Source organism: Mytilus galloprovincialis, chromosome 9 (assembly GCF_965363235.1).
Source record: "Mytilus galloprovincialis chromosome 9, xbMytGall1.hap1.1, whole genome shotgun sequence".
In the NCBI taxonomy this organism is placed as follows: Eukaryota; Metazoa; Mollusca; class Bivalvia; order Mytilida; family Mytilidae; genus Mytilus; species Mytilus galloprovincialis.
The window spans coordinates 40,148,001-40,171,853 of record NC_134846.1 but is presented as its reverse complement, the minus strand read 5'-3'; the positions used below and the strand labels follow the sequence as shown (position 1 = coordinate 40,171,853).

The 23,853-nt window shown below is 31.4% G+C and overlaps 1 protein-coding gene and 1 long non-coding RNA gene across 2 annotated transcripts in view; both read right to left on the bottom strand.

Moving 5' to 3' along the window:
* LOC143046801 (uncharacterized) overlaps positions 1-23,853 on the bottom strand; it is a 35,890-nt gene that overhangs the window by 5,500 nt on the left and 6,537 nt on the right. The window contains exons 3-5 of the mRNA XM_076219867.1: positions 5,574-5,849; positions 5,063-5,110; positions 607-657 (exon numbers count right to left, since the gene is read on the bottom strand). Of these exons, the coding sequence (XP_076075982.1) occupies positions 607-657; positions 5,063-5,110; positions 5,574-5,849 (375 nt within the window). The remainder of the gene's footprint in view (positions 1-606; positions 658-5,062; positions 5,111-5,573; positions 5,850-23,853) is intronic.
* On the bottom strand, positions 6,603-16,939 carry LOC143044992 (uncharacterized). The gene is made up of 3 exons (XR_012968833.1): positions 16,367-16,939; positions 10,106-10,195; positions 6,603-7,504 (listed from the first exon to the last, which is right to left on the bottom strand). It is a non-coding gene; the product is annotated as an uncharacterized LOC143044992 (long non-coding RNA).

Genomic DNA, 23,853 nt, shown 5'->3' with positions numbered 1-23,853 from the left:
AATGGTAATCAAATACCATTATTACACTTTAAATTATATAGTAGTTACTTGATTGGCTCATACGGAATCACGTGTCATAGTTTAGTTTCGATGTTTTTCCCTAAATTTGACATTAGCAATGAATAACACTAATAAATTGAAGCCTTAATCGAACAACCCTAGTATTCCCCGGTTAATAACCCTTGTGGTACGCTTCGATCACGAGTTGACTGCCTTTAAAGTATGAAGTCACTTAACGACAATCAAACAAAACAAATATGGAAACAGCCAGGTTAGAAGTCCACCAAGTGACGAAGAATTAAGACCATACAAGACTTTCGTTTTGACAATCCGTACAGTATTTTACTTTTGATAAAACAATTATGGGCATGCATACTATTCAATCAATGCCTACACTAGTCCACTACGGTTTTATTAGCACTTTTAGTGCACGGATAGTTACATGTATTATCTGTTAAACATGATATAATGTTGTTCCTTTCTCTCTGTACATGATAGTCATATATTAACATGATTAGCATGAAATATTTTAATCTTCTTTCATCTAACTGTATATTGTTTACTCATACAGATTGCACGAAAAATTTTATATATATATATACTTACTGTCAGACGTTATTTCGTAAACAGCGAGAGCAGTTGTTACAAGCTCATTATCTGAAAAATAAAACAAAGGTACACGAATAAAAAATTATGTTTATCGTTGTTTATTTGATATACCGTAATACAGGTGGTGTGTAAAAGGGGGAAAAAATACAGGAAAAGTGTAAAATACAGTTATTCCAAATACAAAATTACATCTTTATATATGACTTTTAAAAATTAAGAAATAACAAATCTAGACTGCCTAAAATTATTCTATAATGGTTATGTCTTACCATTAATAGATTATTGTTGAATATTGTGGAGTAGTTATAGCAGTGATGGTTTAAATAGGATATCAAATTACAAAAACAGATCAGCTAGAAAAATACTAAAAGCAACACCCTTCGTTCCTTCCGAGACCTTATTCAAAAACTTAAACTGGATGACAGTTGAACATTGAAAAAAATATCATATATTTGTGATGATATTGTTCAAGTGCATCAGAAATGATGCCCAATCATTATCTTACTGATGTGGCGTAATCAATTCCATCTAAGATTTGATGGTCAGTTCTTAATCAGTTTAATGATCTTTCATCTTGTTTAATGTGACACTTTATACGATACATTAGTTGCACAGTTGAACTGCAATAGTTTATCCAAATAATCTAAGACCATTAATCAATGCCTTACATAAATTAAGAACATGTTTATAGCTGAATCTTGTGAGAAACTTTATGTATTGGTCAGATATGAGAGTAGTAGCTTGAAGTACCAAGTTGTATGTACGAACGTTAATTGGAAATTATGATTAAGAATATTTATTATACATGTACTCTTATATAAAGATTATATATATATGATTAAACATGTGAACATTACATGGACTTCGTTATATAGACAGTACTAAGTGAGCTTACGGAGAAACTTTACAATAACTAGTTCCCTATGTTAACGGGCAACATGGATTACGATCCCGGATACGCAGATCCGAAATAATGACATAGTTCTTAGACACACACAAGAAAGACCCGTTATATCAGCTAGTTTCAATATAGTTCAGACAGACACTCATACCCATTGACAATTGTTGTTCAAGGAAACCTCATACCCCTTTATCAAAAATAGAATCGTTAAAGAACTGTTTTCTGTATTCCGGACCATTTTTGTGGAATAATTTGATAATATCGATTATAAATATGATTTCTTTCAAATTCAAAATAGCAGATCATTTATTTCAATCAACCAGTTGAAAAAAAAAAACATTTCATTCGGTTTATTTTTTCATAACAATATTTTATCAAGTTGTAATGAACATCATACTTGACCTTTTACTAATGTATGTCATGTATATGTGAAGTAAGGATTTGTATTTTGTAGCTTTTCCGTTTCCATAACGGTTGCGTCTATATTACAAATATATTTCCAAAGACATACTGGTATCTAGACGAGTGATTCCTCATTTCCTGATGAGAAAAAAAACCTCTTCATTGAATGAGAAATCACCGGTCCCTTACCATGTTATCTACGGTACCCCTTAGTCTCCTATATGGATATATACATGTAATATATCTGTTACAGTAAATATATAAAATTAGGAATTAAATGTAATTCCTATTAATTCCGGAAATACCTGTAATTACTAGTTAATTTAGTTATAATACGTATTAACTGATTGTTTCAGTGAATACAGATAATTAGTGATTTTTCTTGTAATTTAAACAGCTTTTTGCTAACTTGATATTTCGGTTTTGATTTTTGGACATAATTCAAGCACCCTTATAAAAAATCAAAAACGTTATAAATGTTATACGTTCGAAGAACTTTCATGGGTTAACTTTCATTAGGAACGCTCAATGCCGAAATGAAGCCAAGGATGTATAAGGACCAAAATGTTGAAGAGCTGTAAACAAAAAGGAACTAAATAGAATAGCAAAACCTTCTAAGGCTACCTTTGCCTAAAGGAGTTGAAAGTAAAGGTCTGACTTGAGTGTTAAGATTTCAAAGGTCCTTTTAACTTGCATTCTCTTTTGTACACTTTGTGTTTAGAAACCGGAAAATAGCTGTTTTGTGATTTTTGAAACTATAGGAATTCTCGATCACATCAAATTATTTAGTCACGAGAGACAAAATACAAAATAAGACTATCATTTGTGTTTCCCAGAGCAGTTCACTACAGTTTGCTAAATGCACAAGGACGTATTTTCTCCAATACATGTTTCATTGTATATGAATCTGTTTGAAACGGAATTTATAAGAAATGGTTATTCGATGTATGAAGTCTTTATGCAGATGGTATGATTGTTTTCTGATTCTTTTAAAGGTTCAAGTATAATAAAGAAGACCCATCGGTGGCCATCGGCTGTCAATTTCTTTTTACTCATTGGACGGGTTGTGGTCTCTTTTTCATATTCCCCGTTTCTTATTTCAATTATATTCGACACAATTTTATAGTACATTCGTAATACGATTTAACAATCGTAACACACAAATTATGTTATTTAGAAAAGGTGGTTATGTGAGGGTAGAATTTGTATATTACATATATGAGTAGTATTTCATGCTATGGATATAGGGCTTTCAAAAAGATCCTCATATTGACAAATATTATGGGCATCAAACAATGTATCACACATGCAATTATTTTTTAATAATTAAACCTCGGTCATTTTGATAGGCCGTAATTGTAAATGCAACATGTCAAGCTAGTCGGTTGGAGAAGTAAAGATAAATTAAACTAAAGACTTAGGAACATGAACCCAAAAACAGTATATGGGTGACCGTGAAAAGGTTAGCAGACCCTGCTGTACTGGTGCCACCTACTTTATAGGATCATCTACTCTTACATTGTCTATATAGAATCTGTACCAAATGAAGAATATGATGAGTTGTTTTTTTATTCATTTAATGTGTTTCAGCCATTGAATTTACCAGTTGGTAAAGGCTTTCCGTTTCTAATTCTCCATGTAGTTCAGTATTTTGGGCATTTTACCGGTAATTTTGAAAAAAAGATAGGCCACCATTTGTAATGTCAAAAGAAACAAAATTGCACTTAATTTTTAATATTTAACCCTACTTCATCCAAATTTTGAAACTAAATGAAATATATAATAATGGATTAAATAAAAGATATTGTTTTATTCCAGTTTGTCTTTAATATACATAGGAAAATGTGGTATGAGTGCCAATGGGACAATTAACTCTCCATCTAAGGCACACATTTTTAGAGTAAGCCTATTGGTCAAAGAACGGCCTTCAACACGAAGCTTTGACTCACAATGTTATAATTTGCAAATCTTTTAGGATATAAGTATAGGTCTCCTCTTGGATAGCTCCAATCCTGGCAATTTTTAAGTTATTGTTAGGTGTTTTTTTAAGATCTATCATTGTTTGTGTTAGGTTGTGAATTCTCAAAATACATTTGCTCGCTTATAAAACTAAAGATCACTTCTAATTTAGTTCAGTTAATTGACACAGTTCATATTTTCCAAAAAGATGTTTGTATATCAAATGTACAGAAAATATGGTATATCGTATTACAAAAATAAAACATTTCCAAAAAAAAATCAATTATTATTTTCAAATATGTTGATATTTTAAGCAAGGTTACTTGATGTTTGTGTTTTATTTTTTAAACTGATATTATCACGATTATTGAATCACATATTATTGGGCTGATAAGCACTCTTTGGAAGTAAGGAAAGAGATTGTTAGCGAAACAATATTTTAGGTTGTGCATATATTTACAATATTCTGTGTGTGTTTCTGACTTCCTCTGGTCCAAATTAGGTTATTATCATATAAAAGGATTCAGCACATGCTTATACTCTGAAAGGTGTGAGCTTATCAATTGTGTGTGTTTGTATTTCGTCATTTCTAATAATATGGTTTGTGAAAATCTGAAAGAGATATTGTATTTTCTTTGTTCTTACTTTTTCTTTAGCTTTTACCGTATACCGTTAGAAAATTAAGACAACTATTAGTGGCCCTTTCATATAAAAGGCTGTATCAAACGATTCTATTGTTGAATAAATGAGCATAGTGTATTGTTTTTGTTGTTTGTTTTTTCTTAATTTTAAAATTCATCATTTTTATTTTGTTTCATTACGTATCAAAGAGACTCAAAAATGACATACCAGAATGTGTTTATCATGTTTAATAGTATGGTGAAGCTTTTAATTGAAAAGCAAATGCACTGATATATAATAATTGATTTCACACATTGGTCCATCGGACTTTATGCAGTTAAACTTAAGAATGGAATCCATTCCTAAAATAAGTCTATAATCATTTTATACCACACATGTTTAGAATAAAAAGGTTAGGAAAGATAACCTATACATGTGGTTCAAGCAAAATTACGAAATTAAGTTTATATCTTTCCTCCATCTTTCCGAACACTTGCGGATATAATAACTCGAGTTTAAAGAATCAAATAAAAAACAACAATCGCAAACTGCATCATACACATTACAAACCTGATGACGTGCTTGGTATGCTTGTTGTGACTAGAGGATCTGTTTGTCCTAAAAGGAAAAGTTAAACAATTAACTTTTTCTTTTCTTCATCAAAGAACTATTAAGCAGAAATGACACAGATGAATTGATCGGACGTTACACCAACTAAAACAATATATACATTGCAGCTTAAAAAAACACACAACGTATCATAATCAAATTTATAAAGGTTTAATTGAACAAAGAACTGTATGACTACGATCAAATAGTATCATCAATTAGATTTTAAGGACATAAACAAAAATACAGGTATGTTCTCCAAACTGACCATTGGTGTAATGGATTTATATGAATATGAATATGGTTTTGTGTTGAAGATATAATAGTATGATTTCTTGGTTGTAATTCGTTAATACACAATGTTTAAAACACGGTTCTTTCTTTTTCAAATGTTTTATCCTAGACTAAATTGTAAAAGTGGGTTGGCGAATTAACATGCTTAGTCAATATAAAAGGATAGTAAAATGCTTACTGCGACACGAAAACTGAATGTTGGCGAATCTTTGATGAAAAAGGCATGATGTTTTAGTTGTGTCGGGCATGCATCTGCGATTCTCATTGCATAATCTTTTAAGAGTATTTGTAGAACAGTTAGTGTCCATGCTATCACAGTCACTCTGGGTCCCCTCACTTTGTGACCATATATTTCTAATATGAATGTGGTATCTTGAAGGACACATCACCTCTCGTAACGAATTCGCACATGTATTAACAGGTGCAGGGTGTTTCTCTCGCCACCAAAAACCTCCTAGAGACAGACAAAAATGTGATCAGCTAATTTCATAACATCTACTTAGACAAAAAAAAAGGATCATAAAGACATGAATGTAATTGAAATTGCACTAACATTTATGATGTACTAGTATCCTGTTGAAATCAAAGTCTGACAATTAACATACGTAAATATTTTCATATTTCATTGTGTAAGATATACCTGCATTCGTTCGAAAATACCTCGTCTCATTTGAAAAATAATTCCGAAAAAGTGTAATATTTGCTTTTAACTGATAACACAGATTAAACACTGGACACTTTAAATTTGCAAAACACTCATTTGCAAATCCGCCGCCGCCTCAAATAAGAGCTACAGTGTCATGTATATAACCAAAATGTGCGGAATTACATGGGATTCAATAATTTCATTAGTTTTCTACTGTTACTATTATATTTATTTTGCTATTTGATTTATAAAAACATGGGATTTTCAATATCCCATGGGACAGGGCAAAATCCCATGGGATTTACCATTATCCCATGGGATTTTGGTTAAATCCCATGGGATTTTTTTTGGTCCCATGGGATAATTGTAGTCCCATGGGATATTTGTTGTCCCATGGGACAAAAAAAATCCCATGGGATTATTATTATCCCATGGGATTTTTAATATCCCATGGGACAAAATAAAATCCTATGGGATTCAAATTATAAATATATAGATATAAATATACAGTATGTGTATGTTGCAATGAATGCTGTTTGGTAGTAAAAAGTTTTAAATGTATACAAGTTTTTTTATATTTTATTAAATTTTTTTTCATTTTGTCACAAACATGTTTTTTATTTGTTAATATGACAATAAAGATTATAATTCTGATTTTGGAATGTATAATAAAATTTAAGGTCAGAGAGTAAAGTTCTTTCACTGAAACAAAATGATGACATGTTTAAATAAATGAAAAAATATTGTTTTGAAATCTTTGTCTTGTTTATTTTATAATGAAAAATAGAACTGAAAAAAATATTTCATATTCTGACTGAATAGTTTACTCTTTTCATGAAGTAAGGTTTTCTTTGTTATAGTTTCATTGCAATACATGATTGAATATGCAAACAATTTGAATTATATACCTTTGTGGTGTACATAATATTATGCTTATATTTGCAAATTTATAATTTAAACACTTTTTGTGTTAAAGTTTTAGTTTTCTTTTTCGCTGCTTGCTATGTACAATTATTCAGTCCACTATATAAGAGTCAAGCCAATAAATTATTTCATCCACTAGAATATTCCTGCAATTCTTAGACAAAACATTTTTCAATCTGTTCTTCAAAGATCCTCCTCGGTACATCTTTATTGGATGGAGCGATTCAAATGAGAAGACAAAGCAGGTTTATTTGGACAACAACATACTAATATTTTTTTCATTCGTTCCTTCTTTCAATTGATAATTACATTGATGCATTTACAAGATCAAGTTCTTGAGCATCTATGATCGTGATGATATTACTCCTTTTTGTTTATAGTCATTATGTTGAAATTTCCTTTTTCTATTAAATGTAGAAAAAAACATTCCATTTCAAATTAATAAAAAAAGTCGCACTGTTGAGAAAAATATCATCTTCCAAGTTTTCTGTTCAGTATTGATCTGTTGAATGATGACCATGAAAACCGAGATGTCTGACCTACAAATACACAAAACTCAAAAATTATCAGTGAAGAGAAATACAGCAATAAAATGACTATTTTATCATGTTTATGAACATTTTAATAAACTTTCATTTAAATATCTATTGTTAGTACTCTTATTTCAGTGCTTTGTGTCTATGATTTACATATTACTGGTTATTGTTTGGTTCCTTGTTGCAGTCTTTTGAGTTAAGCCCATTGCAACAAATTTTTACAATTTGTTCAAATGTTGTGCTGTTATTAAAACCACTGTCTGGTATAGCGTTTGCTCATTGTCAAAGGCTGTACAGTGAACTATTTTTGTTAAATTAAGGGGGCTCACAGGTTTCAATCAATTTTTTTCTTAATACATGTAATATAGGTTACGCTATATTTTTCTATAAATGAACTTTATCTTATACTTTATAGAAAAATAGAAAAATTAAATTAAAACTAGAGGCTCTAAAGAGCCTGTGTCGCTCACCTTGGTCTATGTGCATATTAAACAAAGGACACAAATGGATTCATGACAAAATTGTATTTTGGTGATGGTGATGTGTTTGAAGTTCTTACTTTACTGAACAATTTTGCTTCTTACAATTATATCTATAATGAACTTTGCCCATTAGTAACAGAGAACTATATTTGGTAAAAATTGACTATAAAGGGCAATAACTCCTTAAGGGGTCAATTGACCATTTAGGTCATGTTGACTTATTTGTAGATCTTACTTTGCTGAACATTATTGCTGTTTACAGTTTATCGCTATCTATAATAGTATTCAAGATAACCAAAAACGGCAAAATTTCTTTAAAAATTACCAATTGGAGGACAGCAACCCAACAACCAGTTGTCCAATTCATCTGAAAAATTCAGGGCAGATAGATATTGACTTGATTAACAATTTAACTTCCTGTCAGATTTGCTCTAAATGCTTTGGTTTCATAGTTATAAGCCAAAAACTGCATTTTACCCCTATGTTCTATTTTTAGCCGTGGCGGCCATCTTGGTTGGTTAACCAGGTCACGCCACACATTTTTTAAACAAGATACCCCAAAGATGATTGTGGCCAAGTTTGGATTAATTTGGCCCAGTTGTTTCAGAGGAGAAGATTTTTTTAAAGATTACTTTAATTTACGAAAAATGGTTAAAAATTGAGTATAAAGGGCAATAACTCCTAAACAGGTCAACTGACCATTTTTGTCATGTTGACTTATTTATAGATCTTACTTTGCTGAACATTATTGCTGTTTACAGTTTATCTCTATCTATAATAATATTCAAGATAATAACCAAAAACAGCAAAATTTCCTCAAAATTACCAATTCAGGGGCAGCAACCCAACAACCGATTGGCCGATTCATCTGAAAATTTCAGGGCAGATAGATCTTGACCTGATAAACATTTTTACCCCTGTCAGATTTGCTCTAAATGCTTTGGTTTTTGAGTTATAAGCCAAAAACTGCATTTTACCCCTATGTTCTATTTTTAGCCGAGGCGGCCATCTTGGTTGGTTGACCGGGTCACGCCACACATTTTTTAAACTAGATACCCCAATGATGATTGTGGTCAAGTTTGGTTCAATTTGGCCCAGTAGTTTCAGAGGAGAAGATTTTTGTAAAAGTTAACGACGCCGGACGACGCCGGACGCCAAGTGATGAGAAAAGCTCACTTGGCCCTTTGGGCCAGGTGAGCTAAAAATGGGGACACCATTCAATCACACTCACAATTCGCCTTTGAAAGAAGTATATATATACATTTTTGTAAATGTACTTTTTTTTCTGTTTAACTAATAGGATAAATAGAGGTAATTTTGAAATGAAAAAAGAACTTAATTACAGAAATCGCTTAAATTTTACAATAGTTTAGTTTAAGTAAAGTTAGTTGAAAATGATAATAAAAAATATAGGTCACTGATGAGCTAAAAAAAATATTACAATTTTCATGCCCAAAAATGGCATTTCTGCACCAAAGGCAGATAATTTGGAGCTTTTTCAATGACATATACATTTTAAAAGTTGTATGGGGCCAAAACGAATTGATTTTTTAGAATGATTTCTGTACCATATGAAAAAGTAAAAACTAATAAAGTTATAAATAAAATTAGTTATGAAAAAAAAATATTTAATATTTTTCTGAAATTTTTATACCCTCGAGCCTCCTTAAACATTGTTAAATGTCATTTTATCTCTATTGGAGAAAAGTCTTATTTGAAATCATACTGCTTCTTATTTTTATATCAACCCAGCCATATAATGCCTGTCCAATATCAGGAGCTTGTACATAGTTCAGTGGTTGATGTTGGTTCATATCCGTCATTTTTGTTTTTCATAATATTTTGTTTTTTTATAAATTAGTCTGGTATATTTGAAGTTTGAATTGATGCTTTGTTTCAAATTTTGTTAGCGTTGTCTTCTATAGATTACTATATCATGTATAGGGTATGAGTTTTTTCATTACTAACAGGTCATCATTGGCCTCTAATAAGTAATTACAATGCTTACATCCACTTAATTGAACTCTGATGGATAGTTTTCTCATTTATCGTACCACATCTTATTTTAATAAATATTTAATCATTACTCAAGGGCTAAAACTTTTTTCAACAGTGGACTTACCATGTAGGCTTTGTTGACCTTTGTAAATCTATTTTTGTTGATAATTTCTTCTGTTTATAGTTTCCCTTTTATATCTTTAATATTCTTGCCCTACACATAAAAGGGTAAACAATATCATTTAATGACAAAAATAACTATTAATACATAACAAGAGTGCACACACTGAAATGTCTCGCCTTCTTTACTAATCATTAATATTATGTTGATAGTCCAAAGTATAAAGCTAAGCTTTATTACAACTGTCACATAAACTTAACATTAACCAAGATAACTAAACAAATACCAATGAACCTTGAAAATTAGGTCAAGGTCAGATAAACCATGCCAGGCAGACATGTACAGCTAACAATGCTTCTATAAAACATATATAGTTGACCCATTACTTAAAGTTAAAGAAAAATAGACCAAAACACAAAAACTTAACACTGTGCAATGAACCGTGAAAATGAGGTCACGGTCAAATAAAACCTGCGCTACTGACATAAAGATCATAAAATATTTCCATACACCAAATATAGTTGACCTATGGCATATAGTATTAGATAAAAAGACCAAAACTCAAAAACTTAACTTTGACCACTGAACCATGAATATGAGGTCAAGGTCACATGACATCTGCACGCTAGACATGTACACATTACAATCATTCCAAACAACAAATATAGTAGACCTATTGCATATAGTATGAGAAAAACAGACCAAAACACAAAAATTTAACTAAAACCACTGAACCATGAAAATGAGGTCAAGGTCAGATGACACCTGCCAGTTGGACATGTACACCTTACAGTCCTTCCATACACTGAATATACTAGCCCTATTGCTTATAGTATCTGAGATATGGACTTGACCACCAAAACTTAACCTTGTTCACTGATCCATGAAATGAGGTCGAGGTCAAGTGAAAACTGTCTGACAGACATGAGGACCTTGCAAGGTACGCACATATCAAATATAGTTATCCTATTACTTATAATAAGAGAGAATTCAACATTACAAAAAATTTGAACTTTTTTTTCAAGTGGTCACTGAACCATGAAAATGAGGTCAAGGACATTGGACATGTGACTGACGGAAACTTCGTAACATGAAGCATCTATATACAAAGTATGAAGCATCCAGGTCTTCCACCTTCTAAAATATAAAGCTTTTAAGAAGCGAGCTAACACCGCCGCCGCCGCCGCCGGATCACTATCCCTATGTCGAGCTTTCTGCAACAAAAGTTGCAGGCTCGACAAAAAGTAGGCAACTGAAAATTTTGCCTCATTTGTATATAACTTTGACTTGATTCTCATTCTTGCTGTTTAATATTATCATTGTTTTATGAAAATGAGGTCTTAGTAAAATTAACCTTGGCAAACAGATATCTTCTTTTTTTATATGACACCTTACATTCATTTCGTACAACAAGTAGACCTATGCTTATAATATCTGATAAAATGACAAAACCAAGAAAAAACCCTGTGGTAAGACAAAATGTGCCATAATATTAGTCCAAATGATAATAAAGTCTTGCATGGCTATTCTGTTCTGTTCTGGTTTAGAAAATCCCTCCTTCAAAGGAGCACTTTGCACAATGACGAATAAATGTTTATATATATATATATATATATATATATATATACCTAAAAAGACATACTAGGTACGCCTCGTGAGATAAGTGTTGGTTACTGTCAAAGACCCTTACGCTTGCTTGGCGGAAGGTTTTTAATTATGAAAGACGAGTTCGTACTCCATGAAGGCAAAGCAAAGCTTCCTTGTTATGTATTCTACAGTGTAGCAGGCATCCATGCATTTACATTTGCAACCACAAGCACATATAAAGCTACTAGGGTCCAATATAAAGTTAGTGTCTAGCTATTTCAATTTTTTTCTTGGACGCCGTCATAGTAAAAAAAAATCCTTTCAAGGTGTAATAATTGTTTGTATTACAAAAAGAAGAAACCTAAATCTTACTTGTTAGTTGTTATGGGCTAACAAAAAAGATTTATTTAAAGTTGGTTAGGGAGCTACCATTTGATTTTTATGGGGGGGGGGGCTAGGATGAAATTTGAAAAAAATAGGCAGGACAGGAGTTTTGAGTAAAAAAAAAAGGCAGGATGAGACACTTTGCCAAAAAAAAAAGGCAGGATGACAATTTAGGTAAAAAAAGTCAGGATAAACTAATAAAAAAAAAGGCAGGACCGAATAGAGTGAAAAATAAAAAGGCAGGACAGAGATTACAACTAACACTGACTAAAAAAAAAATGCAGGACAAAATTTTTCATCCTAGCCCCCCCATAAAAATCAAATGGTAGCTCCCTTATACATAAAATACAACATAAGCTCTAGAGCTTTTATCCAACATATATATATATGACAAGCACAATACATAAAACATTAAGTTCATCACTGAGATAGTAGTCTCAGATAGAGGGAGACAGGGTCAACCAAACCCTATTCAATCTGAATGTAGGACAGAAAGTCACAGGACAAAAAGTCACAGGACAAAAAGTCACGGTCAACAAGTCACAGACAAAAAGTCACAATTCAGTTTAGAGATTATTTTTCTTTGAACAAGAAAACACTTTTTTTGTATTTTTCTTGAAGTTTTATTTAAGAAGCAACTTAGTAATTAAAATTTATTCAATAAATATCAATAATAATCAAATAATTGTTATGAAAACAAAATTTCAAAGTGGCTTGGTACTTAAATTAGGGGGGTTAGGAGGGGTCCTCATCCCGAAATCCCGGGCTTAAAAACACGATATCCCGAAATCCCGGGCTAAAAAACACGAAATCCCGAGGTCCCGAAATTCGAAAAATAAAATTCCCGGATCCCGAAAGGGTCAATCCCGAAATCCCGAGCTTAAAAACACCCGATCCCGGAGTCCCGATAAAGGTCCTATCCCCCCTCTTAAATGCATGGCTTCAATTTGCCAATAAATATGGCCCCATAAATATATCCTTTGCAAGATTAAAATCTAATACATTTCCATTTATCGTGTTTATCAAGCTCTATGAGCAATTTCCGTAAATTAAAAATGAATATATGTAATAAAAAGAAAATATTTCAAGATCTTTTTCATATATATTCAAACCAATTGTCAACAATTTGTTTGTGACTTTTTTTCCTATCAAATTTGTGACTTCATGTCCTGTGACTTTTTGTCCTGCGACTTTCTGTCCGTTTACCTTCCATTTAAATCAGTAAACTGAATAATTGTTTTTGCAGTAGTCCGGGTAACGAGTCGATATCTGTTATTAATCATGCAAATTGCGAGTCAACACTTACACACCTTTGTTCAGAATGTCATCTAAAAACAAAGAATCACTGGTGATAGGGGAGTGTAACCGATGAATTGATCCTGAATCAGATAAGATTTTCCAAGTATTACGGAGTCGGAGAACCTCTTTATTTGATCACACTCATCGGGAGATTTAATAATGAGGCTACTAAAAACATTTCATTTTCCCATGTTCACTGTTTTTCGCTATAATTATTTAAAGCTGAATAAAGCTATTTGAAAAATACATTAATTTGTGTTTTTTACTGCTACAAGATATTTGAATAAAATCACGTGAAAAAAATGCTAATTACGCACCAGTTGCTGAGCAGAGAATTATTTTAAGCCAGGAACAGTATATGCAAACTGTAAGAATAGAAATTCCCTGTAAAAAGGCAGTCAAATCTTAACAGAACTGTAACTTAATGATACATGTATATCAAGTTCCAACACCTCACCCAGCACCCTGGCCCAGCACACTGAGTTAGCAAACTGGTGTGTGTCAGTCTTATAATATAAAACTGCGTAGGTTCATATCATTAGATTTATCGTTTGTTTGGATATTTTTAGGATCGTTGTAAAATATATCTTGAACTTTGTTAAAATACTATTTTAAATTGTTCAATTCGTTATATTTCATAATTTTGTCAAAGTGTACCTTTTAAAGTTTTAAATTTAAAGATATAAAAATGAATATATATATATATATATATATATATATATTCCATTTTGATTTGAGGGAAATCTGTTTGAACTGTAATGACATGGTCAGTCAACTGATTTTTTGCAAAGCTGATTACAGGTAATTATAACATACAGCAATTTTCCATTACGACAGTGCGTGTACTCTCCGGTGTGTATAACGTAAAGTTTCTATAGAGAACATCCTGTCTACGTGTAATACAGATTGATGACATTACACAAAATTTCTTTTGTTAAATGTGCTTAGGTATCTGTGTCTATTCCCTATTTCAACACCACAAATTTTTCGAAGAAAAAAAATCAAAAAATCAATTATATGAAATAAAGAAGAAAAGTAGCTAATATCAACTTCAGTAAATAGTAACTTCAATATTGCATGAATCAACAAATGGAAGTTTTTAACGACCTTAACTGGCTATACAGCCCTTGCACGGTCGGTAATGAACCAACCCTTGACAAAACGTATACATGTAGGCCTATGTAAAAGTGTTTAAAAAGACCAATTCCTATTGGTTATATTTCACACTAGGACCTTAGATAACTAGAACTAAGCAGTGGTTGATCCAGAAATTTTCATAAGTGGGGACCCATTAACTGCCTAAGAGGGGGTCCCTGCCAGTCATGCTTCAGTGATTCCCTATATAATCTCCCATTTTCCAAGATTAGTGTGCGAGGGTGGGGCTGGAAAAAAACCTAAATCTGCCTCTGCTAATTGGGAAGTCATTTTGTCTGATACACACATATAAATACCTATAATGTACAAAATGCTTCAAATATATGCATAAATAATAATGGTACGTCTAAAAACCGTTAAGGATCTCCTCGGTGCACGCAAGACATAAAAAGTCACTTAGGACATGTATTTTAGTGTTCAGGGTATTCATTCGATTCATAACTTATTTCATAATCTTGTAATTTTTGTTTTGATAAAATTTGAGACATAAATACATGTATTGAGACATATAATACATGTATTATATGTCTCTGATAAAATAAAACCAACTTTAAAGAAGTTATTTAAGTTTGAATCGGCTGTCACCTGTGTTTTGCATTGGGATGCCAAAACATTAATATTATTTACAAAAATGCCAAAACCTGCAAATATATTTTAGGCAAAAAGCGACATTTATAAATCGATGATTTTTACACTAAACGTTTTTATAATTTGTTATAGAAATATTAATAAGTACATGTACATAGTTTTATCAGAGACATATAATATAATTGTATTATATGTCTCTGGTTTTATCAAGGATTTGAATAGTAACTATACACATCCTTGGTTTTATAAAGTCCTTCATTGCTTCAACCCCTTAGTGAAATTTAAATGGCGAGACGATAATTAATAAACTATCTATCTATCGACATGCGCCGTTATTTAGGATTTTAGAATACGTCACGGATGACCGATGATCATTTTCAATACCAATCATCATTTGAATTTTGTCAATTGATCTTTAATGATAAGGGCTGATTGGTGATGACAAAGAATGTGTCTCTGTTGATGGTTAAAAACACATAGAAGTAAACTTTACAAAAAAAAGTTTACTTGGAAAAAAATATAAAATTATATGAATATGCTAAATAAATTTTTCTTTGGTATGTAATAATCGAAGACGTTTAGAAATATAAAGAATCTTCACATAGTTGGGAAATTTTCTATTCAAGTTATATCATTTAAAAACGTTTCGAAATATAGATCTTTTTCGATGTGCAATTTGGCCCGCTTGGAGATCTTAATAATTGTTTGCCTACTTTCGTCTATTTATATTGCTGAAATTCTTTAATAAAAAAACTTATACAAGTGTAATGCAGGAAAAGGGGGAAGAATTGCTTCTCTGTCGGGTTGTCTCCCCTTTCCCTCCAAAACGATTATAAAGTTATATATCGGGGGACTGGCATCTTTCACTTGGGGACTATTCTCGCTCGCTTTTATCTATACGGGGATTCTAACTTCTTTCGGAGAATCTGGGGAATACTAGCTCGCTCATATTCAGGTCTATGTAATACCTTCTACTGGCGTGTCCCTCATCCCGGACACTTTCTCCTTTCGAGGCCTGGCGCTGGTGAATAAAATACAATGATGTTTCAATTATTTATTCCAAACAGCTATCTACATTTAAGTGTGATATGTGATCTAAATAGTAAACTTTGTTTTAACTTATTTATGTTAATGAAAATCTTTTATGAATTTAAGTTAAGTTTTAAATACGAAACTAAGTTATTAGATCAGAAGATAAATTCTTACTTTAAAATTTATTTGAAATAGTTTATACTTTAACAATTTACATACCTGGTGAATAAAATACAATGATGTTTCAATTATTTATTCCAAACAGCTATCTACATTTAAGTGTGATATGTGATGTTGGGAGATTGCGGTCTTCCCTTTTTAACCCCAACATCACGTGCTGATTGGAATTATTTTATTCACCTATGAAATTTTAGCGTCAATTTTGAATTTTCTAAAGTTACTTTTTATTGGTCAACTATTCTCTTTTTATGTTATAGATTTATTTGATTGACATATATTGTATTTAGTTATGTAAAATCAATTAAAGGATTATCAAAATCTTTACTTACTTAACAGAATTATTAAGTGAACAATAGAAACACTTTAGGGTTATTTTCCTACGGCAAATTACAAACATTTTTATTCTTTTAAAAGATGACAGTTTATTTAATTTATTTCTCAACGTCAGATTAATAGCTATGATCAAAAGACCTCTAGAATTGAGATTAACTATATGTTATTTACAAAAAGACGAAACTATTTATAACTTAATCTTACGTCACCTACTTTGTCTTAGAGCTTAAGCAATGCAATATAATTCAATTTTATTTTATTTATAAGTTTATTTCTCTAAGTTTACTTTATATTATTTTCCTTTTGCAACATACAATTTTCCATCATTATACAAGCCCTTGCTATAATATAATGAAACTTGTCGCCAATATCACCATAAATACTTAAAGAACAGATACAATCTTATCCTAAATAGTTTGCCATCTAACAATTCAAAAAGAAATTTTGAGTCGAAACTGAAGTACCAAATCTTTAAAAAGAATCACCTTTTTTTGGAACAGTATAGACGTCGAAAATTAAACTATATATATATATTCTTTTTTCAAAACTCCTGAAATAATTTAAAATTATCTTTAGACAGCTTTCATATGCAAATCTTTTTAGAAGTATGTGAGCGTATTACCCCCCCCTTTTTTTTTCCTTCTATAAAATTTATTTGTAAACGATTTTGTGTCTTAATTTGTGTTTGCTAATTAACTGCGGTTCATGCTGTCAAAAGTAAAAAATGTCTCCTTGTGTATAAGTTATTGATAAAAAAATATTTGAAGCCGCCAGAAGAATAAATCATTTCCTGAACTTAAATACATTTATTTGTAAATAAAGACAATTTGCCTAAAACATTCTCTCATATATTTAAACAATTGTAAAATAATTAATTCAACGACTTTCTTTTACATTTTACTTTTCTTCTTCAGTTTTTTTTACCCATTGCTCTTCAATTACTGATCACAAATTTTTCGGATGCTTTTTATCATATTTTCTTATTGAACTTACATGTTAGCAGTTGAACGGAATTAAGTACATTTTTCGGGAATTTACAACTTAAATTTTCAACAACAAAATTCCACACTTTTTTACTGGGATTTTTTTTTCTGTTTTGAAGGCGCCACCAGTGACCCCGTAGCACACATAACCAACACCTCACATGGCGTATTCACGATGTTGAGGTATTGACCTACAATCACATTTATCAATATACAGCAAGTAGGTAATTTGGTGTTGAATGCCAGTAGGTCAGAATTTGTTAATTGAATTTTACCTGTAAAAGGGTCACTAGCTGTCAAATTCATGTTCATCGATTTTAATCAAATTCACATAACATGTGGTGTTGAATTGTTTATTAAAATTCCACGCACAATCTTGGCTGATATGCATAAAACCTTTATTTCATGAACCTGCATGAAATATTGACTTATCACAGAACTAAAAAAATAAACCACCGAAAGTCCACATAAGAGATCATAAGAGGGTATAGAGAATAACGGGCAAAGAAAAAAAGGAATAAAGAATAGTGAAAGAAAGAGAAAAATGGTAAAAAGTGTAAGTCATTAAAAATATAGCTTAAAAAAAAGAAGCCTCTTGCATCAATTTGAGGAATTTACCCAAGATTAATTTTACGGCGGCTTATTTTATTTTGGATTAAAAATAAACACAATTGACAAGTTTCTTTCCCCTGCATTTTCGATCGCACATGTAAATAGCACGTTGGTCTCAAATAAGACACTGATACATTACAACACTTGCCGTCAGTATTTGAAAATATTAATTAAGAAGGTATAGAAAATTAATGCACGCACACTATTATCCACCACAGGCCTAAATCGTTAGTCCGCAAACAACGAGGGTGATAAAAAACCCAGCACTTTGAACACAGCCACCGGCATGCTATGAATTTGAAAGCTTCCCCAATTAGTAACTATCAAGTTCTATTAACCATAGAAAACTTTTGTCCTTCTTTATCAAAAATGAAATTTAAATCAATTTATTCATATATTTGACCGACTAGAATTAATTGGGGAATTTAAACCAATTCCTATTGTAAGTGATAAAACTATCAGATCATATCAGTCTCAGAGGGGGAGGACAGGGGTAAGGGAGACAGGGAGAAAGGGGGTAGGAGAAAGGAGAAAGGGTGTGGGAGAAAGGAGAAAGGGGGTAGGAGAAAGGAGAGGAAGGCTGGGAGAAAGGAGAAAAAGTTGGAGAAAGGAGAAAAAATTAAATATGTCTCCTTTTAAAAAAATTTTCGAATATTTCAAGAAAAAATATCTCAAAAGGAGATGTTTTATTCTAAAGGGAGAAAGGAGAACGGGGGTAGGAGAAAGGAGAAGAGGGGTGGGAGAAGGGAGAAGGGTACCCCCCTGTCCTCCCCCTCATTTCAGGGTGATTGAAATGAGGAAAAGGGGGGGGTATCAGGTATTTTTGGGGAAGAAAGAAGGGAGGGTGAGTCCCTCGGGGGTAATCCCCACCCCCTTCAATTTGAGAATATGCTATTATCTTGTAAACGGTTTAGATCCCCACCCCTAAACCATATATATTCTTGAATGGGACAATAAAATGAATCAATTAAAATTAAAGGGAAGTCCCTGGGGGGTCACCCCACCCCATTCAATTTGAGAATGTGCTATTATCTTGTAAACGGTTTAGATCCCCACCCCTAAACAATATATATTCTTGAATGGGACTATAAAACAAGTCAATTAAAATTAAAGGTTAGTCCCTGGGGGTCATTCATCCCCGTTCAATTTGAGAATGTGCTATTATCTTGTAAACGGTCCAGATCCCCACCCTTAAACCATATATATTCTTGAATGGGACGATAAAACAAATCAATTAAAATTAAAAGGAAGTCCCTGGGGGTCACCCCGTCCCGTTCAATTTGAGAATGTGCTATTATCTTGTAAACGGTCAAGATCCCCACCCCTAAACCATACATATTCTTGTATGGAACAATAAAACACATCAAATGAAATATAGGGAGAGTCCATGGGGGGTCACCCCCACCCTCACATGTTTGAAAAACTTTTAAATGGTTGAGATCCCCAGTGGTTAAGTGAAAAAAAATCCAGATCACAGGGGGAGGATTCTAGGGGTTGGTAGTTCAACTTGGAACCCCTCCTTTTTTTTTTGGACACTCAATGCATTTGAATGGGAACATATAGTTGGAACCACCCCTCCTAAATTTTGGGTTGGGAACAGGGAACCCCCCTTTATAAAATGGCTGGATCCATCCAGGCATACCATCTAGCTAGCTATTAAGGCTTTAAAAATATGAAATAAATCAAACAAGGAAATTAACGGTGTAGGCAACTGTTTTGAATTTTAAAAAAAGCCTTTATTAACAATGTTAAATTTTGTGTGCATTTATTTTTGCTTATTTTCAATAACAAATAAATAATGGACAGAATTGCGTGATTGATTATTGTAATTTACGAAAAATCTGCATACATGTTATAAAATGGGAAGTAGAAACTGGGAATTTGTCAAAGAGACAACAACACAAGTGACAACCAAAGAGCAGACAACGACCGAAGGTCACCTATGGGTCTTCAATGCAGTGAGGAAATTTTGGCACTGGTCTTCAGCTCATAAATATGTCTCAGAAATGAGAATGATATACAGCTCTCATTTGCATTAATAAAAACCTCACAATATGTTCTGAATATCAGAATATACAGTATTGCAAGATACTCTCATATTGTACACATGGAGCTGAGAAACTGTAAAATTAATCATGCTAATTTAACATTTAAGTCCTCGGAATCAATCTTAATATGCATACTGTTGTACAAAGGAATATAAGTATGCAAAAGACATATATATATATATATATATATATATATGGTCTTCAAAAATAAGAGTATCAATGCTATTAATTTATGACAAGATCTTAATCAAGTAATTATTTTGGTTTGTTTAAATATTTAGGAGGTTAGTATGACCTCCTTTTTTGTGATGATGTTTTCCTTTTAAGCTGGGAAAAATTGTTTGTACATTTGTATCAACAAAAATAAAAACACAAAGTTAATCTAGAATTATGTTTTTATCATTTTTTTATGTTTAGATCATGTAGATTGTCAGCAAGATGAAAAGAAAAAAAAATATGCAGCTTTAAAGTCAAAATGTGGATAAGCTGAGGTTCAAGGTCCTACTTTTGCAGATTTTCATATTTTGCATGAATCAATTTAAAGTTTATACAATGGACAGCAGAGAAAGAAAGAAAAACTTTCAATTTTCCTGCTTCTGAAGGATAAATGTAAAACATCTTGTTTTTGGTAAGTTTTATGCTCTGTTTTAATAGTCATGATAGTGTTTGTGCATTCATCTGTCCAGTCCTTCCTCTAAATTGTATCCTCTTTAATTTCAGTAAGTAGCCTGTGGATTTACATATATATACTCAAAATTTAGTACTAATATTAAGGGATTTTAGCATGACATCCTGTCGAATGCTTGTTAATCATGTTTATGTTCCAGAACATACATGACATATGAGTATTTAGACTACGCGTACAGTCTGCCCAATTTTAAGAAGTTTGTCAAGTTTATTAGAAACAAATATACATTACAGATCAACATAACTGAAATCTTTAATAGATTAATACAAAAAGTTTAATTGCAGTAGAAATAAAAATACATGCTTGGTTGAGCTCTGGTATTAGACAGTACAAGTACCAGGTATACTCAAATGGTCTGATTGTATGCATATGGTCGGACTGTAAGAGTATACTTATATGTTTCGGACCATAAACGTACGGTCCAAATACTTATATGGTCTGAAACATTTATACATGTCTTAAAATTAGTATCTGACAAACACATTGGTGTTTGTGAACTTGGTAATAAGTTATTCGATAGAAATATAATTTTTTCAGATTATAAAAATAAAAATATCCCATATTTACTTTTAATAAAGAAGAAGATTATTGATGTATGTATAACTGTAAAATGAGACATCAAGCCAACAACACAAAAAATAAGTATGAAACAATATATTTTTTTTGTATCAATGTTATAGTCATGATAATTTCCAATATGTCCGAAGATTTCAAGGTATTTTTACATTGAAATAAAACACAAATTGAACTCTGTCAGAACTTCAAAAGCTTAAAGATATATTGTTTCTGTTGTCTGCATTTTGTATAATATATTGAAATTCTAGTGAATAATGGAATATGTTATTATAATTGCCTAAAGTTTTAACATTGATCTTTATATATGATATAAATAACTTGGGAAAATACCCAAACGTTATAAAGAAGAATAAATTAATTGATTATTATATACCGGTAGTATTAGAATAGGAAGATGTGGTATATATTGCTAATTTGACAACTCTCCATCAGAGACCAAAGGATGTAAGAGGTTAGCAACTGATGACATTGGACAACCTTTAACAATCAGTAAAATCCATACCGCATAGCTATTTTTATTAAAAATCATATTATTGCTACATGTATGCAAAAAATTTTATATAATACTTCAGATTTTATTGGTTCTTTTTCAGAAGGATTGAAATTCATCATCTAGAATAAATGGAGAAAACATAGAAACAAGACCAGAATAAATTCAAAGACAAAAGTTGGATCAGCTATTATTTTCATCACTCACTCAGTCAATGATTTGAAGTTCTTTTAAATACCAAAGATATTGAAACCACAATAATGTCAATGTTCTGTGCGCTGAATGACCAAAAAGTGAACTATAAGATCACACAATGCTGGATGATAAGAAACTATTAATGTTTTGTGTGGAGAGATATTGTGAAAAAAATAGATTTACTTAATTAGCTACTGTAAATTCAAGAATTGTTGTGAGGGTTTATATTTGCAAAAATTGCAACACAGATGTAAACGCAATAATTTAAACTCCCATGTAGAAATATTTTATATGAATTAAACTGATCACAAAATCGTAAAAAATTAAAATCTCATATTAGTCTTAAATGACAAAAATCCAATAATAAATGCACGTAATAATTTCTGAATTTACAGTACTAGTATGTTCAGCCTTATATTAGAGTTTTTCATTGATTTCAAATGGTAAATAATAGTGTTTCAAGAAAGTATTCTATAATTCATAAATAAACATATATTGATACTTACATTATCTACTTTGTTGTTTAAAAGTTTAGTTTTGAACAGTTATAGAACAATATGTTGAATTAACATTTCCAAAGAAAAAAGATATTCAATTAAAAAGATTCATCTTATAACAATTTACTACCAAATAGAATACATTGTAACATACACATTACTGTATATTTATATCTATATATTTATAATTTGAATCCCATAGGATTTTATTTTGTCCCATGGGATATTAAAAATCCCATGGGATAATAATAATCCCATGGGATTTTTTTTGTCCCATGGGACAACAAATATCCCATGGGACTACAATTATCCCATGGGACCAAAAAAAATCCCATGGGATTTAACCAAAATCCCATGGGATAATGGTAAATCCCATGGGATTTTGCCCTGTCCCATGGGATATTGAAAATCCCATGTTTTTATAAATCAAATAGAAAAATAAATATAATAGTAACAGTAGAAAACCAATGAAATTATTGAATCCCATGTAATTCCGCACATTTTGGTTATATTCATGACATTGTAGCTCTTATTTGAGGCGGCGGCGGATTTGCAAATGAGTGTTTTGCAAATTTAAAGTGTCCAGTGTTATTACCTTATTTCTGATATATCGATCGTAAATTGTGATATAGATTAAACTTATTGCAACAGGTTAAAATAAAAACGTTTGGGAATTTTGAAAAATACTCTGCATAATGTGAAAACGTTAATTTGTATTCAAAAGATAAGTATGCATAATTTGAATCGATTGGGTTACATGTATATTTCTTTATTTACGGACGATGAAAATGTTATAAAATAATTTAGAATTCAACATTTCAAAACTGATCGATGTATTGAGAAACATGATAAAGTGTTGATTTAAAACATTTAAGTTAGTTTTCATATCTGGAAATATATACCCATATGGCATGTATGTAGTTACGTGATATCTTATTTCATTCGTATTTTCAGAATAGAACATGCAATCACACAGTTACACTACATGTTATAGCATGTATATAAGAACTACGATATCAACCGAAAATGCGATTTTCGAACATACATATGCTTCAAATGGTTCATGTATATTTCGCATAGTTCGAGATTGACTTATAAAAACAT